Consider the following 19055-nt stretch of genomic DNA (forward strand, 5'->3'; position numbering starts at 1 on the left):
TCTAATTTCCTCTTCTTCCTTTTTCTTCCTGCATCCCATGTTGTCTGTGGTGGTTTATGTGGTTGGACTTTCCCCTGGTCAGTATTTTTATTTCCAGGAGGTGTTTCCTGTTCTGGCTGCAAAGCACTGCATTATGCAGGCCAATGCAGAATATCATCAATCTATCCTGGCGAAACAGCAGAAGAAATTTGGTGAAGAGATTGGGAGGTTACAGGTGTGTAAAATGTATACTTGTTTTCTCACATTTTTCAGAAGAAAAAGTTAAATCATGTTTATCAAATGAATCAAATTACTAGCAGCTGCCAAGATAAATATCTCTGCACTTTAATGATTTTTGGACAGTTTGATACTGCTTGACATATTAAGTCTGTGTTTTTGTATTTACATACGCTTATCTCTGAATATTAGCACATCTGTTATGTTAACTAAATGTTCCTAAGTAATTTTATTAAAATAAATAAAAATTTTCTTATTCTGTACTTAAATCCTTTCTTGCATCCCCAATTTAAATCTTAATTATTTTTGAAAAGCACAAGGGAAGTTTTCAGATGTGGGATTATCACGTTGACATTTTAAAAGTTACTGTTACGCATTTATAGCTTGCTTCTAGATGGAGCTTCACTTTTTTTGCATGTTTGTATAACAATTAAGTGCCTATTATGAACTTCTAATAGCAAATACTATGACCGTTACTGGGTGATGGATGAAGATATATACCTGTTGTTCACTCTTGATTTTGAAATCTGTCTAGCAAAGCTCTTTCTCTAGGATATCACTGTAATGGACTATTAATGCCTTCTTATGTTCAGCCCACATAATGCTCTGTTACAGGAAGTATCCCTTCATGCTGAGTAGTTAAGATTTTTTTAGTGAAGTCTGAAGAGAAATATGACATTACCTATTTTAACACTGTCATGAATGAGATGTAGTCAGAAATTAGTCCTCTCTTTTTATTTGAATATGTTTAGTAAAGTAAAACTTAAATCCTGTCCTCCATAGTTACTACAGTGCTGCTTCCATAATTAACATATATGAGAGATCTAGTATCCTTCCTGATGAGCTGCTTTGAGAAATTCATGTGAAATAAAGTAATACTTTTTTTTTTGTTTTTGTAGATCAAACTAGATCAAAGATGGATTAGGCAGGGAGTAGGGTAAGAACAGTTGTTGTAGACTTCCAAATTAAAGTATACATGACACACTCCTGTATCTTCTCCTGTCATCCTGTTTCTTGCAAATGCTAATTAAACGTATAGTATTGGGGGGGAAGGAGAGAGAAAAGAACAGAACTGCTATTGAGTGCTTTTTGGCACAATGGAAAATAGAAAAAATGTCAGCAAACTTTAAATATATTTCTAATACCTCTTAGGTTCCACTTCTCAATCCTCAGAACCTTGAGTTCTTGAACTGGTGTGAGTTAACATAAATCTTGACTAAAATTGCCTCTTACATGTTTTTATGTGTTTGGAACACAAATGTGATCAGGATGAAACAGATACAATCAAAGGACGGTGTTGTCCTGTATCACTCTGAAAATAAATTGGGTGTAGGAAAGTCAGATATATCAGGGTTGTATGTAGATGCAGCAAATGGAAGTGAAGAAACATTGGACCTTGTATTTTATTTTAATGTTCAGTAGGATTTCAGCAATATTTTTCTGCAGCTTCTGAGTTTGAGTTTAGGTGTTGGTAGCAGGTGTGAAAACCAGGACTCTGTTCTTGCCTCTTCTGTGCATGTGAGCAAGATTTGAACCTTATCTGCAAAAATGAGCTTTTGGTTTCACAAATGAACATGAAAATGACATGGTGACTTTTTTTGAGAATGGGTTTTTGTGGTGTTACTGCCTCTAACCCATATTTGCTTCTTTTTGGTTTTGGGGACTCATAGTGAAACTACTGGGGGATATTAACTTGCCCACTGTTTGTTTTTTTTTTTTGAACTATTCTAATTGGTAAATTATTTTTTCAATTTTGATACCCAAAAAAATATCCGCCCCATCATTTACGGAAAAGAAGCATATCAACCATATGCTTTGGAAGTAAAGTCACTTGGCTAACTGGGACACTCATCTGTTTTCCTAAATAAATATAATGGAGAGAGAGAGAGAGAACATTTTAATTTTAACTGTGTTTTTTATTTTCTAGCATGCAGCAGACTTGATTAAAACAGTGGCGTCTCGTTATGATGAATACATAAATGTTAAAGATTTGGTTGACAAAATCAACCGTGCACTTACAGCTGCCAAAAAAGATAATGACTTCATTTATCATGACCGTGTTCCTGACCTGAAAGACTTGGAGCCCATTGGAAAAGCCAGCCTTGTGAAGTCTACTCCTGTTGTTGTTCCCCTCAGTCAGAAATTCACGGGTAAGCAAAGTGGGCGAAGCTTGTCGTAATTACTATCTTGTGAAACGCACATGGTCACTAATGCTCCTCTGTGCCATGAAAATGTAAATGTTTACTTCTGAATCTATGAAGTTTACCACAGTTTTTGAAAGTATCATTTTTTTCTAAGTTGTTGTTTTACTGCTTGATGAGCAACATACTAGGAGATTAAACAACAGGTTGAAAGTCATTATCTGCAATGTTATCTTTAAGATATTCTCAGATTTTTCTCAGCTGCTGTTCTTCGATATTAAACCAATCTTTTTAACTTCAGAAAGAACACTAATGTTGGGGATAAGTATCAAATCATATAATCTTCACTAATCTAGTTGCTGGTCTTCGTAAAGCTCCAAAATACCAGCTTTTTTTCTGAACAGGGAAGTTCTGAAAAATGATCTGCTCTTGTCTTTCTCCTTTCCTTCCTTTTAAAAAGAGCCTTAAGGAAGGTATGACTTGCAGTCATACAGATGTTCTCAGTGTAACGCTTTTAAATTACTTCAACTCAATTTCTGCCTTTGATGGAAATCTAAATATTTACAGCTATTGAAATATCCACTATATTAAGCTAGAGAATTGTAGAAATAGATTTATTTTTTACACACCCTAGGGAGCAGAGAAGAACTATCTTATGCTGTGTAGATCGGTCTTCTGTATTACAACCTGTACTAAAGAGCCATGAAGATGTTTGTATCCTTTTACTTTCACAGTGCAATTGCAGTAATTTATGCTCCTTCCCTTGTAGACCTGTTTGAGAAGATGGTTCCATTGCAAGTTCAGCAATCTGTGAGTGTTTATAACCAGAGAAAGGCAGATCTAGTAAACAGGCTAATAGCCCAGATGAGAGAAGCCACAAATTTGGCAAATGGGTAAGTATTGCTTCTTGTTAACTTTATCAAGATGAGTTACGGAACAGCCTCTCAACACTAGTTCCCTTGCAGCCTGTCAACATCCAGATTACAGTAAAGTTTTTTATTCCTGTGTAGTAGGCTGGCAAATTTGAGGTCTATAGTGGTGTTTAGAACTACTTGAAATACTGTTTGTTCTTTAGATGCATTCATTTTCTTCAGCCTTTCATCAGTCTTTAGGAATCTGACACTTGCTCAGAAAGAGTTCCACTACCATTAATCTACAGGGATTTTCATGTTTCAGTGGTCAGCTTGATTGAACCAGTGATCCACTATATGATATTTTTCCCCTAAGATTTTGTTCTTTAATAATAATAAATCTTATCAACCTGAAAGATAGGAATGTAACTCAAGGCAACTGGTTATTTATTTACCAGATAGTTGTTACTGAAAATGTTTGTCACTCTTGTAGGAGCTAGAAGACTAGGATTTGTTTAGCTTTTAAGAGCTTTGAAACTCGCTTTTAGAGAGGTGTAGTCTAGGAATAAATTTCAAGTATTCAGTTTGATCTTTCTGTTCAAACATATGTTGTACAATGCATCCATTCTGATAATGGACTGTGTGATCATTTATTTGGATAGCAATATTATTAACAGGGTATATTACAGTTATCTAACACATCACACAAGTTGCTATATAACATGTTGACTTTTTCAGTGTGTTGGCTTCCCTCAATCTTCCGGCTGCAATTGAAGATGTGTCTGGCGATACTGTTCCTCAGTCCATTTTGAACAAATCCAAGTCTGTGATTGAACAGGGAGGAATTCAGACTGTTGATCAGCTGATCAAAGATTTGCCTGAGCTGCTACAAAGGAACAAAGAAATCTTAGATGAAGTAAGCTCATCAACTGCTAACACTCAAGACATTCTTGGGGGAAAAAACAACACGCTACCAGTCAACTTCTTTTCTTTAAGTGACAATAGAAAAAGTGCATGGTTATACAAAACGCTTGCAACTTTAATAGCATTTTAAAACCACAGTGCTTGTAATAGCACTAAAAATACTGCTTGTAATAGTACTTAAAAAAACATGCTGTTTAAGTGTTTAGTCCACACATGCCAAAACCAGGCTGTCACATATGAATGTTCACTTACGAGTATTTTCTTTTTTAAGATTAAGTTGGGGGAGGCAGGGAAACATTCTGTACAGATTTTAATCATTTGTCTTCTGTATCTTTTATTTACCAAATTAAATTTATACAAGATATTTGTGTTGGTGGTGTTTTCTACACTAGGTATATACTATAGCTATTTCATGTTTACAAGGGGTTATAATGCATGTAACACTTTTAACTCTTGCAGTCCCTACGGTTGTTAGATGAAGAAGAAACTACAGACAATGAACTCCGAACAAAATTCAAAGAACGCTGGCAGCGAACGCCATCCATTGAACTCTATAAGCCTTTAAGGGCAGGTAAAGTTAATATTTCTTGGCTTGGATCTTAGGAATGTTCTAAAAATGTTCATTTTCATTGTGTAAATATAAGTAGTGTTCAGTATTGTGACACTGTCTTTAAAGATACAAATCAGTTTAGGAGAGGGTGTGGTAAAATATCTTTGTTGTTATCTGTGCTATTACTCAGAGTTGAGGGTTATTGTAGAGTTTGTTGCTTTTGCACCCATGGAGCGCATGTGAATGCTGAAGTTTCAGAGATGGTACATAACGAAAGATAGCTGCCCTCCTAAGAACTTGGTTTCGATTACCACTTACATGGGTCTTTTAGTTTAGTGTGTCTTTGTGTGTTAACATCCTTTTTTTTTTTTGTTATTTCCTAAGGTGTTCTTTTGTCATTGATTTTTCTTTTTTTTGCAATGATTAGTTAAATTACTTACGATCATCACCATATCAGGCTTTCTGTATACTTAATATGTATTGTTTTGAAGATAGCAAGGGACTAGTACCAGTGCCTTAGCGAAGTGCCTTAGCACAGGCCTTAAAATCTGAGTTGCTCAAACTAGCGTGTATTAATACGCTGTCATATGCCTCTTTGAATAATAGAGATGCTTTGCTTAAGCTGTACTTGTATAGGAAACTTATGATGTTAAGACTTAACACAAACATTTAATGTGCTGGTCCATAAAAATGTATGAAGACTTGCTGAAGAACATTGAAAACCAGTCCGGTGTGAGACAGGTTTTGAAATATTAACGCCTGTTTTCTCTTTCCACCACCAGAGGGAGCCAATTTCCATAGTATCTTGAATAAAGCTGTGCAAGCAGATGGGCAAGTTAGAGAATGCTATCAGTCTCACCGGGATACAATTGCACTTCTGTGTAAGCCAGAGGCAGAGCTTAATGCAGCTATTCCTTCTGCTAATCCAGCAAAAACATTACAAGGAAGTGAGGTAAAGCATGGAAATTATTCTCTGTTTTGGATAGAACGGCTACTCATCTAACAAAATAGACTCAAGTTGACCGATGTGGAGGCTGATTCTTAATTGCTGTTGTTTCTATCCCAATTTATGCAGGGGGGTAACTTGTACTTCCAAAAAACTTGCTTGCTTGTTCTGTTTAAAGTTTGCTAGAGTATATTTTGTTATATTTAATGTAAGCAAGTTCAGTTGCTAAGTACAGCAAGACTGGGTGACAAACAACTGTAAAAGGAGCAGTATTTGATGAATACTTTGTATAGGGTGATAGAAAGTAATGATCAGGCTTTTGGGCAATTAGATTTAAAATAAATAAATAAATAAATGTTTTCCTGTGTTTTTAAGTATGTTTTTAAGTTTTAAAGTATATTTTAAATCCAGTATTTTAAAGGCAATTACACCAGTTTGCTTTCTGAGGAAGCCCTGGCTCATGTTGTAACTTTTCTCATGGAAATCAAATACATTTACTTCAAACCAATTCCTGTGTTTACAATATTGTGAGATGCCTGATCTTTTTTTGAAAACAAAACACAAAAAACATCGTATTTGTAGTAATTCAATGTTAATAGTGGAAGCAGATACTGTAGAGGAGAATATAGCTTGAGGAATGCTTGAAGGTCTTTGTTACTTTGCGTTTTGTTTTTAGTCATGAATCCTTAAAATGTCATCTTAAATACATTTGTAAACAGAAGTGCATGCAGCATTATTGCTGGTATCTGTGAGGAGTGCAAGATAGAAACTAATAATAGATTTTTTATTTTTGCAGTAATTCTTCAGAACTCATTAACTTGACAATTTTATTACGTAGGTGGTTAATGTCTTAAGAACTTTGCTGGCTGGTTTGGATGAAGTTAAAAAGGAGAGAGAACAACTGGAAAATGACATGAAAGCTGTAAATTTTGACATGACGAGCAAATTCCTGGCTGCGCTTGCACAAGATGGTGCTATAAATGAGGAGGCTATCTCTGTGACTGAGTTGGACAGAATTTATGGAAGTTACACACAGAAAGTGCAGGAGTCCTTGAAAAAGCAGGAAGAACTTCTCAAAAACATTCAGGTACCACCACCTGTCTGTATGTTGTCTTTGCTCTCAAACTATAGCAGCAATTCCTCAACATTTCCAGTACAGTAGAAATCTACAGCTTTTTTTTTTTTTCTGTAGATATGCTTTCTACTCCATTTTGCTTATGACTGTCATAGAACAATTGATACTCCTTTATCCCTCTGATCACGGAAAAATACAGGGTTTTGGTTTAGTATTCACTGGAAAGAAATGTAGATTTCTAGCAGACTCTGCCAGAGCTCCAGTGTCAGTTCTCTTGGCCCGATTCTGCAGATGGTTTTGCCATTGAAGAAACTTAACTGTGCGTAAGAAGTTTTGGTTTGGTTTAATCTTTTTTTCCTCCTCCTGTCATCCCATCTGGATAGTTATTTTTGGGATAAGAAGCGACCTGTCTTTGCTGTCTGTTAGACATTTTCTGTCTCTGAAGAACGTTTTGGTTTATTTCTTATTGTTATTTACAATGTGTTCAACTTCCAGCATCTGTAATGCTCAAAAGTAAAAATTATTGAAAATTTCTTATACTGTGACTTATCTCAGTCTTAATTTGTGAGTAACACTAGGGACAGGTACCTGAAACATCTGGCAAAAGAGTAGGTCCTAGTGCTTAGACAAATAAGAACAATTGTTTGAGTGGTGATGGGGCCTATTTGTGTGCAAGATTACTTGTGACTTCTGACTACAACTTGCACTTATTTTTTCCCTTTCTGAAGAGTTATTGTTTCTAGATGACAATATGGGCACTGCATTTATCAGGTATCTTATATTCATACATTTCTTAACATAGATACTTCTAAAATCTTGATGGATATTACTTTGATATTTGAGTGTCCTGGAATACAAGTTTGATTGCTGCTTCTGGCAGCTGAAGTAGTCTTTTAATTTTTTTTCCTAAAGAAATGAGATGCAACTGAGCCTCTTGTCAGTTTTCTTCTTCTCTGGCCTTTTAATAGCTTGCCAATGTCAACCAGATTTGAGGTAGAGCTTCTAAAAAAATTGTAACTTTTGAGATGATTTTATAAATATCAGTGGAGTATAGCACAGCAGAGAGCCTAATTAGTATATTCTCTGAAGGAATCTCTATAGTAGGAACTAAGGAATTACCTGGAGGTCAACCAAAGAGAACAGATAATTAATTGATACCTCCTGCCTGTCAATTAATACACATTTAATTCTGAAATAGCCACTGCACTTGGCAGTTATCAAGTATCAGGAAGTACATTGTGTGGCTGGAAGGTGATGAAGGTAGGCATTGGGAAAAGGGGGTAGAAGCCATGAGTAAAATTAAGAACAGGAGGTGCAGAATCTTACATGAAACCAGGCTGCATTATTATCATTGCTCATTTTTTTCCCTTTTTCCTTTTAAGAATGCACATCAAGATTTTTCAAAGATGAAACAATCAAACAATGAATCTAATTTAAGAGAAGAAGTTTTGAAGAACTTAGCTGTGGCAAATGACAAATTTGTGGAACTTGTAGCCAATTTAAAAGAAGGCACAAAGGTAAAGTAATTCTTAAAGAACAGGAAGAATGTTTTATTTACACAGTGAGATGTGAATCTAAAGTCATAATAAACGTCATAGTCAATGCTAGATAGGAGGTACGTTTTTGAAAATTGTACTGCTGAAGTGAGGACAGTGAGTTGCTTGAATTTTGTTTTGATAGCTGTGAAACACTTCGTTCCTTTCTGAAAAGCAAGCTTTTTTGAGTGTTGATTTATATTGAAATAGGAACAGGTATTGATTACAGCTGAGTAACTAATGCTGAAGGACCCAGAAAAGCCATTTTATATGAAGAATTTTCATTTGTTCTCCCATAATAATTAATCAGTTTATCAAATCCATGTTTTATATACTGCTGGTGCATACATGAGGAAAGATGAGGAGGGCTTTATTTAACTTGCTTTTTTGATCTGGGCTTCTGGAATGTGTCTCTTATTGCTTCAGTACTAAATGCTTTTACTGATTTATTGAATTGGTAGTCCGCTAGAGCAAAAAAAAAGAAAACAAAGCTTTGAAATGTCAATGAAAATTGAATGCATGGAACTGACTGAAGGCAGTAGAATAATTACCCCCCCCAAAAAAAATTAAAAAAATCCGTGTAGTTCCTCACTAAGTGACCAAGTTTTGTTCTGTTTTTAAATAGTCTTTCCAGTCTTGAACTATGTATGTAGTTTTTAATCTTATAAGTAAGTACAATTGTACAATATTAGAGGTAAGGACGAGAGCTGGCTAGTGTCTACTTTGGAAAAGAATACAAATGCACTAGCAAATTTTACTGGAACAGCAGGTTCTTGGCAAAGTAGTAATGTAATGCCTATAACTGGGTCAGTATGTAGAAATACACTAGCATAGAGTCTGAAAGTATTGATTGAGCATGTTAATTTTTTCTTTACTAGTTTTACAATGAGCTGACAGAAATCCTTCTGAAATTCCAAAACAAATGCAGTGACATTGTCTTTGCTCGCAAGACTGAAAGAGATGAACTGCTCAAGTAAGATTTAAATACTTTAAACATTGTAGAAATTAAGTATTTATCAGAAGGTAATCTTTGGACAAGTTTATTATGGTACTTGATGACACAAGAAAGGATGAATGTGTTGACTATATCCTCTTTGCCTCGTGTGTTAACCCTACTCTCCTTCTCTTGAAAATCTACAAAAATAATAGACGTAAATAGTGAATGCTACTTAGAAGTCTGTTTTCCTGTTCCCATACAGTGTGAACATGTGTCATCTTACCATGATTTTACTCTACTGCATTTTTTGGTGTGCGTCTGGTGGTAATTTTATTTTATTCTTTTGTTTGAGGAGCTTTTGATTTCTGCATCTTGCCCTTGCTGTCATCATGGTTTGAGAAGTTATCTAAGTGTTTCAGCATATAATTGCCTTCTGTGTCCCCCAGTGTGATGGAGGGAAAAACACTGGTCTCTGCTCTGTAGTCTGATCTGGTCTATTATGTTATTATTTAGATTATGTGGGTTGCCTGTGCTACTGAAGAAAGTTAAGTAGTTTTTATCCTTCCTGTGAAGGGAACAGTTGTGTTGTTTTTGTCCCTAGCATGTGATCAAGTTAGTGTAGTATGCTTCAAATGTAATTTTTGTGCACTTGGTGTAAGAAGAAAGGATAATTGAAAAGGCTCGCCTTTTCCAGTTTTCAGCTTTCTTCAGCAAAGCGCATTGCCTTTAATAAAAAGGGCTCGTTCTTAGTAAAACTATAATTGGTGAAACTGCAGCTGTTCTGTGCATGTACCTTGTTGTGAATGCTTAGCCCTCAAATTTTACCTTGTCTAACCTCATCCTTTTTGGAATTGCTTTTTACCACTTGGTTATTGTGTTTTAAAATACTTGGCAACCATATACAACCCCTTCCACCTCTTTTTTTCCCCCTCCCTTCCTTCATACGTGAAGTTTGGAAGCTGTAAGCTGCCAAACCAAGGCTTAAGTCTGAATATTTCATGTCTCTAATATGTTAGAATTCAGTGTTAAAGAGGTAGGTGTAGTGTTGATATAACATTCAGCTGAATCTTGCAATGATACTCTCTTTTACTTCCTCATGTGTTAACTGTTCACTGACATGAAACTCTCAAGGTTTGCAGAAATGATTGGATTTGGGATATTTGTAGTATGTCTACCAAATGTATTTCTGAGTATGCTCAGCCTATGTTTTTTGGCTGAAATGGTCTGTGTTGTGCGCTGTGTCCTACCTGCCCTTCTGCCCCATTAAAATCAAAATACTGGCTGTGGGTTCTGTCTTGATATAGCAAAAATGAATTTGGGGAACTGGTATCTCATGTAGTGCTGGCGACCTTGTTTCATGATTGCCCATTGGATGACCAGTTTTAATAGTGTTTTAAGCTCTACATTTGATGTGCTTGGTTGCTGGTTGGCCAAAATAGACTTCATTCTGAAAGCCACCAATCTTTACAGCTTAGTTTTAAGAAGAAAATTGCTAATTCCTTCCCTTATTTTTTTCTAAGATGGTAGATACTGGTTTTGATAGTTTCAGGATAATAACAGCATTGAATAATTACTCCACTGTCTGCAGCAAGTAGTTTGACATACGTGTATGTAACAATGTATGTAATGGTGCACGAAGACAGTATTTCCAGCTCTTTATCACCATTCCTTTTTCCTAGTGATACAGCAGGGATAGTTTTCTTGCAAAGGCAGTTTTTTTGGAGCTCTTGTTTGTCTCTTATTTTTTTTCCAACCAGTAAAGTTGCTAGTTTTGTTCTTTGGAGCTCACCTTTGCATGCTATATAATAGAAGCCTGTAGTTTGTTGCTAACTAGACTGTATGCCTTTGTCAGTCTCCCTTGTCTTCTGTTTCAGAATACCAGGTATGAAGTTCTAGCTGTTATATGTTGCTATGTATCTTGTATACTATATTTTTATGTGAAGTTTTTTGAAACTTTAACTGCTTTCTGAAGTGTTTTGGAGGAATCTGTCAAATCTCAAGTATTAAATCTTTTGCATTGAATAATATACTCTATCCATCTGAATATGTAACTGCTTCCTCAGAATTTTCATGACAAGCTGACTGTAAAATCTGCTCACTGTTTAATGGAAGCTAAAACATGACACCAAAGCCTCCTTGTATCTTACCAAAGTAATATCCAAGAGTAGTGATCTATACCTAGTATTGAGCTGGAACATAAAGATGTTATTAGAATAATAAATGTAACATTTAATCAAAGATTGGCTGGAGGATTTTCTGTAATGAAAGTGATTTGCACTCTAAATTGTTTGAGCTAGCTCACTGATTAGGCTTTACATATTAAATTTATTTTGTCACTTTTTCTTAATATAGTTTGCTGAAGTGTATAACAATTTGTAAATAAAGCTGTATGTTTTCTTGTCTGTTTTTAATAGAGATTTGCAGCAAAGCATTGCTAGGGAGCCTAGTGCACCCTCTATTCCTCTGCCTACATATCAGACCACACCGGCTGGAGGAGGTAAGCCTGCTGCATCATCGACTCCCACTCCAGCACCCAGAACCATGGTGGTAAGTAAATGTTCCAGAATTGGTGGGTTGGAAATAGAAGGTTCATACTCTGGAAGTCTGATCTATATCTTGTTTATATAATTCCTTAATGTATTGGTGTATTTAGAGAAGGGTAGAAGTGAAATAGAGGGAGAAGTCTCAAAACTTCATGGAGAGTTAGTGGTTTTCATAATTGTATGTCTGAAATGGAAAGTTCACTGTTTTCCAGATGCTATGCATTATTATCTATATAAAGGGAATATAGAATGTCTCTCCTTCTTTTTTTTTTTTTTTTTTTTTTTTTTTAAATAAAAGTAAATCATAACCAAAGCTTTTAATTCCATGACTTTCTGAAAGAAGCTCCAACTTAATTCACCCTCTTTTGTTAGGGTGCTAAACCACAGCCACCAGCACGGCCACCACCACCGGTGATTTCCACAGCAAGCAGTTCTACTGCATCTGCACCAACTGGACCAGCTGCAGCTCCTGCAGCTCCTGCTGCAGCTCCTCCTGTTGCTCCTGCTCCCGGAGTCGGTGCATCCAGCACTGCACCATCACAAGCACAGGGACCTCCTTACCCAACTTATCCAGGTTTCCCAGGGTATGCTATTGGAGTACTTACGCTGTTGTGTAACCCATAATATAAAAGCACTTATTTGTTACCTGTGACATATTTAAATCGTTTTTTTATCACTGAACATATGTTTAGTGTTCTTGAGGTGTGGTGATTTTTTAGTTTTAATTATGTAATTCCTGTTGGAATCATTTGCTGACAGTATTTATGGGGGGATTCATTTTGGTTGCAGGGTTTTTCCTTTTTTTTCCCATTTCCCCTTTTTAAAAGGAGGAGATAGGACTGCAGTTCCTTAACCATGGTTTGTGGACTGTTGCCATCCCTTGCATAATTAGTTGGTTTTTATCTCCTAAGTGTTGGCATATCATTTTTAAAATCCTGGTATCTTGCTAAAGATGCTGAAGTACACAGAACAAATTGCATTTGAGTAGTGTACTTTATTCTGGTGCTTTTTCATTTCTTTTGGAGTCAGGACAAGGAGTTGGAAACAGCTGCCATCTTTTTCAGTAGCAGGCTCTGAAAATGTTAATATATGTACAATGATGTTAAGCATAAGAGAATCAGTTTGCATCAGTTCTTCTAGTTTCAGCAAGTTACTTTGCTCTACTTTCGGTCTCCAGTTATGTTCCATGCAGTATACTTTGTTTGGTCCTTAAAAGTTGCCACACTTTCTGTTGCACAGAGTAGTATGAAAAGAAAGCTTTTACAGTGATTGCATTTTTTGTGTCTATCAATAAGTTAAATTACTTTCAAACTAGTGTTATCAGTGTTTTGCAACTAAAACATGCTTTTTTTTCTTCACACAGGTATTGCCAGATGCCAATGCCAGTAGGCTATAATCCATACATGTATGGCCAGTATAATCTGCCATATGTGCCATCACCTGTCTTTCAGAACCCAGGACAACCACCATATCCAGCATCTCAACAACCTGGATACCCTTTTCCTCAACAGCCTTATTACCCTCAGCAATAGATCTGCACAGAAGCTCTGCTTGTTAAAAATTCGGGAGAAAATTGCAATAAGGATACTAAAACTTCAGCTTCAGTTAATGTACCATACTGAACTGTAGGCAGTCTATAACTCTTGTTCATTGTTAACTGCTCAAAAGTGTCTAGATCAGTTTTTGATTACATGAAACACTCAAAGATCTGTGGCAGCAGTACAGACTGTAGAGTAAAACCAGAACTAGAACCTAATTCAGTGGTCTGAAATTGTACACTACATGTTGGCTAGACCAAAACGTTTCTTTGCAAAAATCCTATTAAAAATGGATTAGATGAGAAAAATGGAGCAGTGCTTGCACTGGGTGTTATATATTCTATGGAACTACATAGCATTTCCTTCTATACTCTTAATGGTTTGTATTTTTTGAGTTTAATTAAAATAAGCTATTTTGTCTAATAATCAAGGCCTTGTAAATCATCAGTAAAAAAATAAATTACGTAAGAATGGTTTAAACACTTGGCATTTTCATTACCATTAAATTATATTTTGTGTGGTTTTAGGTTCTTTCATTTGTCCCTTGACTTACACTTGGCTGTAATGCCAAAATAACATCTCAAATGCTTAGCCTTACAACTGAATTTACACCTCTTCTCCTTGAACCTCTATTTTTTTTGTAAGTCTATAACTAACCATTTTGATACTGGTAGTTGAAGTCTTGTGAATAGAATCCTGTAACTTTGGAAGTGTTTTGGACTAAACAATTTTCATTATCACTTTAAAAGAACAGTTATTGTCATCTCAAGAAAATGTTTTGAAAGAAGAGAGATCAAGATCCGTTTTAGAGGACCAGTGGTTGGTTGGTTTAACCCATGTTTTTCACAGAAGTTAATCAAAAATGTGTAATTGATTAACTGTTGATTGTTGGAGTTTTTCAAATTGTTTTTATATGATATTTTTCCCCCAGTAAAGAGCTCAAACTTTATGCATTCCCTCAGGGAGCTTATTATCTGTGGAGAGTTTTTTTTTTATGGTAGAAAAAATTATCTTGTAAATTAAAGCACACTGAATATTTACTTTTGGATCCATTTTCTTAAGGGACTACCTTGCATTATGTTTTGCATGAAGATAGTGAAGAATATAAGCTTATTGCCAATGGCTTCTACCAAATATTTGCTAAACTTCTTTCATATTTTTTAAACATGATGTGTAGTCAGGGAGTCACTCCTCCTGTAGCCCTTAGTTCTGTAGGACAGTTAATTTCTTGAGTGCTTCATACAAGATGTTCTGGCCATACAGAATAGTTATCACAATATCTATGTTAAATGTTACTACTTTTGTTTTTCTATTTAAGTGCCTGATTAAAATAGCAAGGTATAGTTTAATGGAGGGGGGGGTTAGAGGGTGCCAGTTACTGTAGCATCTGGGTGTGAACCTTACTGGATCTTGAATACTCTTCCGCTTAAAGAAAGCGACATACATATCCATGTGAGCTTCTTTCTTTGTCTCAAGTTCTTGCTATGTGATCACTCAAATTACTTCGTGAAGGCTACTCATCTTTAATGCTCCCTGTCCCCCACAGAAAATGTAAATCATAAAGTGAAAAGTAAACATCTCTCAGAACATGAGTATCTAGTTCTAAACAGATTTACCAGATCTGTAGAAGCTCAGTCATGTAGGGGAAAAGGATGGAATAGGTGAATTGAACACCACAGATGCAATGGTGTGCAAAGAGAGGTGCTTTGCATTTCTTTATAACCGTGGCTGAATGGGGTGGCACAGGGACATCTCCAATGTTTTTCATAAGAATAATACTTAAGAGGCAAGCAAGGACAATGAGAAAAGGCTAGGAAGGGAACTGTTTTGAATCAACAATCAGAATCTGATTTTACTCTTAATTGGAAAAAATAGCAGTTTTCCACTAATATCACTGTGTTGATGTGAGCAAGTGCAAGTTTAACTCAGCTATTTTAGTTCTACATTTCTAGTACACTATTGCCTGTAGATTGTTCTGTTTGCACATTAGATGCATTTGAGCTATTGGGTAAGTTTTGTTTCTAGTGCCTCAATTTATAGGACTTATTTCAATGCTGTATAAAAAAGTAACTTGTTCAGCATAAGGGTTCCTAGAACTGAAATTTTAAGGTTTCCTAGATTTAAAATCACTGTTAAAACATTTTTCCAATTGTTACTGTTTGTTTTAGTTTGCTATTAGTTGAATATGTATAGAAATCTGTGCATTACTTTCAGCTTTCATATGACCATTTTTCTTTTTTCTAAAAAGAACAGAAAAATCCAGAGACATGTATGTATCTGCTTTTAAGCATGCAGCTGTCATGACTTCAGTTGAAATGTTACCTTGTTCTTCTATAGTTTATTAAAAAAAAATCAGTTAGAAAACCTGATTTCATGGTTTCTCTCTTGAGTACTATGGCTTCAGAAAAGTCTTTACTTTGCAAAGGATGGAAATAAATGATGGGTTCCCAAGTGAGTTTCTGCTGTGGTGAATGCACTTAGCGTATCAGCTACTGTGTGGAAACAGTGTCCTGTGTCCAGCACCTGTAAAGCAGGTGCTTTACAGTACAGCAGCTGTTTTGTAATAACAGCTGTACTTAAGTCATTGTAGTGATACTACTTTTCAAGGCTGATTAAAAATATTTCCCTTTGGTTATATGAGGAGGAAATCGTAATGCCCTTCTGCTTTCAGGTTAAAGTATGTTATCATTGTCTTGCATTAGGCTGGGTTTGATATGATTCATAGCAGCATGTTTTTACTGGGCAAAGGTGTTAACTTCATTCTTACAAGCCTTTAACTTACTCCGGCAGATAGGCGGGCAAATGAATGCTCCAAGAACATTTTTATTTGTTAAGAGACTATATAATATCTATATTGTAGTTGCTATATGGAGACAGAAGTTTACTTTGTGCTCTTCAGAGATTTTGAAATTGAACATTTATTTTGTTTTGTATAAAAGCTTTCAAAGCAATTCATCTGAAAAGCAAGTCTTACAAAGCAAACTAATAATGGATTATCAGTGAAATACCAAACTATTGGAGGTTTAGTAGGTCTTTCCTCTTTTTTTTTTTTTTATTTTTATGTGCTTTCAGGACATATGGAGTAATTCCTGACCTCCAATTTCTACGTTGCCACCCTGTGCTGGTTCTTTCGCTACAGTCTTGAATAGGATATAGGAATCACTCTGACTGCTTTCAGGGCTGATCCATGGGATTTAGCCTGAATTATATTGAAAGTAGTCCATTGCTACTTCAGGGTACCCTGAGGCCAGTATTTGGGCCTGGATATTCTGAAATAACATTACAAATTGTGAGGTAGCTGAAAGTCAGAGAGAAAACCAAAAATACCTCTTTGGGAAGCAAATGTTTTTCTATTAGCTGAGTCATATACTTGTTGGATATTAAAATGTACATAGTTCCGAAGTGACTTGCAACTCACCACTTGTTCCTCTGGCATGTATTTATCCTAATAGAACACTGAAATAGTGATGGAACACAGCAAATTGAATTTTAAGTTTTAGTTCCATTACTCTTAAATGAAGTTATTTGAATTTTCAGAACTTTATTGTTTACATTTTTTTGAAAATTCTAGCTTTTGAAAAATGAGTTATGGCAGAGCAACACTGAGAAGTTCTTACTTGTGTATTCATTCAGGGGGAGCATGGGAGGATTTGGGATATTTTTTTATTGTCACTTCTGGATAGCATTAGACACCTGCTAGCTTTTTAGATTTAGTAATGACCATTGAAAGTTGTATTTAAAGTGGTCAGGGTTTTTATTTTTACCATGTTTTCATTGTTTGTCACTATAGTTTAAATACTGCTAGATCACAGAATTTATTTGAATATTATTTTCACCAAAATACTTAATCTTATACTTTTATTCTCTGACAAATAATGAAAAATGGTCAAAATTTTTGTTTTGGATTCAAATTTGGAACTATTACCTTCATTAGCAAGTTTTTGCTGTTAATTCCTAATGATTGCTTCGGCCCTGCATCTAATTCTCCTATATTGGGTGTGATAACCATTGATGGTAACAACTGCTATCTCAGTTGTACCTTTTTAAAAATAAAATGGTGTTTCTAAATCTTGGGGAAAGCTGGCCATGAGTTTATTAACTAGGTTGTAAGGTAAAGTTTCTGCAGGTAAGTGTGAAAGGGAAGAGACTTTGCTGTTGTGAAATCAGTACCAGGCCATGATTATCACAAGACAACTGCTATCAGCTCTTTCAGCTCTCTCACCTTAAACCAGTTCAGCCATCTCATGGCGCCATCATCGTGGTGGTACTGACTGAATTTGCACTCCTAAATCCGCACATTTTCCTCTCAGTACATCTTGGAGTAACAGCATGTAGCATGCCTGTACTGTGTTATTGCGCAGTTACAGCCTGAGCCTGCCCAAACTGGGACTTCCCTTGTCCCACCACAGACACTTCTAGCAATGAGCGCATCCCCCTGGTCTCAACTTTGACTGCAAGCTCCCCTGTGGAGCTAAAACAAGTGGCAGAGGAGAAGGAAAGGAGGACGGCCATTTGTTCATGTGAGCTATGTTTTATGGGCCTCGACTATATATGGCAGGCTCACTGGAAGCTGGTATCTTGGCCAGCACAGTGTTTATGGCTTATTGTGCTTAATTGTGATCAACTGACAGCCTGCCTGCTTTTTTCAGCATGTGATGATGTGTATAGCACACTGGGAGCAGAAGCTGTTACGTATATGTCAGGTCCTTTTTCTCTGGAGAACTACCAAGAGCATTATCTGCATGGAGATGTCTGCAGGTGGCTCAATCTCCCTTGTCGCTCTGTTTTGTATTTCCTATTGAGGATTTACATCCTACTCGTCACACCTAGTTGGACCTCTTAATGTTTGTCATCATAAACCTTCCCTGGGTCAAACATTCAGGTAAGGAAGGGCCAGGCCACGGTGTCAGCAATCTCAGAAAACATCACAATGGTGGGTTTGTGGTCTTGGTGCTGTGTGCTAGGCCTGCAGCAGAGGACAGCCAGCCCTCACTTACCACACAAGTCCTCCATGTTGCCAACAGCTCCTCTTGGTGTGGCTGTAGGCAAGAGGAGATTCCCAAGCCCGCTTTGGTAGAAGAATAGGCGAGTTGCTTTTAATGAAGTACTGCCAATTTTAAGTGAATGTAGATACCAAGAAAAAGCCTTGATTGATGACCTAGAGCCTGAATTGTAGAGCCAGCATAGTGCAGAGACTACTATGTTGGCTGCCCATGTCCAGAACCCTGACCCCACTAAGCTGAATTTAGGGTCCTCTGCTGGGAAGGCAAAAAGATAGCCAAGATCTCATGGTCACCCTTACCTTCCTTATTGCTTTGCAAGAGATACATGGCTTTTCTTTTTTTCTTTTTTTCTTTTTTTCTTTTTTTCTTTTTTTCTTTTTTTCTTTTTTTCTTTTTTTCTTTTTTTATATTTCATACCTTTAGTCTGCATACCTGGACAGTGTCTTTTTTAATCTCCCTGGCATAAAAGATGGTGTGTGTGTTCCCTACCTGATGCAGTGCTGTGTTATCTGGTAAGGCTTAAATCACTGCTGCAAGGAAGCAATGTTGGAGTGAAGTAGCTGAAGAGTTTTACCATGACCCATCTGAGACTGGGAGCAGAAAAAACGAGTGTGTATTATGGCAGGAGAAAGGTGCATCAGCAGCTCTGGCACTGCAGGGTGGCCACAACAGGAACAGCAGATATTGCATCAGGGAGGGGGGAGAAAAAAACGTGGAGCGGAAAGGTGTCAAGGTGGTCAGACAAGAGCCAGGTGAAGGCCTGGCATTTTGGCAGGAAGATGTTGTAAATCTCATC

At 36.4% G+C, this 19055-nt stretch overlaps 1 protein-coding gene across 4 annotated transcripts in view; it reads left to right on the plus strand.

Moving 5' to 3' along the window:
- PDCD6IP (programmed cell death 6 interacting protein) overlaps nucleotides 1–15625 on the plus strand; it is a 37650-nt gene extending 22025 nt beyond the window's left edge. For 2 of the 4 annotated variants that reach the window (XM_027451570.3, XM_072033102.1), the window contains exons 7-18: nucleotides 83–214; nucleotides 2144–2366; nucleotides 3127–3250; nucleotides 3947–4124; nucleotides 4592–4703; nucleotides 5465–5634; nucleotides 6467–6715; nucleotides 8086–8220; nucleotides 9117–9211; nucleotides 11590–11722; nucleotides 12091–12302; nucleotides 13082–15625. In XM_027451570.3, the coding sequence (XP_027307371.1) occupies nucleotides 83–214; nucleotides 2144–2366; nucleotides 3127–3250; nucleotides 3947–4124; nucleotides 4592–4703; nucleotides 5465–5634; nucleotides 6467–6715; nucleotides 8086–8220; nucleotides 9117–9211; nucleotides 11590–11722; nucleotides 12091–12302; nucleotides 13082–13250 (1932 nt within the window). In that variant the 3' untranslated portion in view covers nucleotides 13251–15625. The remainder of the gene's footprint in view (nucleotides 1–82; nucleotides 215–2143; nucleotides 2367–3126; nucleotides 3251–3946; nucleotides 4125–4591; nucleotides 4704–5464; nucleotides 5635–6466; nucleotides 6716–8085; nucleotides 8221–9116; nucleotides 9212–11589; nucleotides 11723–12090; nucleotides 12303–13081) is intronic. The other 2 variants (XM_027451571.3, XM_072033103.1) reach the window with 1 other exon arrangement.
- Nucleotides 15626–19055: the final 3430 nt, after the last annotated feature.

Source organism: Anas platyrhynchos, chromosome 2, assembly GCF_047663525.1.
Source record: "Anas platyrhynchos isolate ZD024472 breed Pekin duck chromosome 2, IASCAAS_PekinDuck_T2T, whole genome shotgun sequence".
Lineage (NCBI taxonomy): Eukaryota > Metazoa > Chordata > Aves > Anseriformes > Anatidae > Anas > Anas platyrhynchos.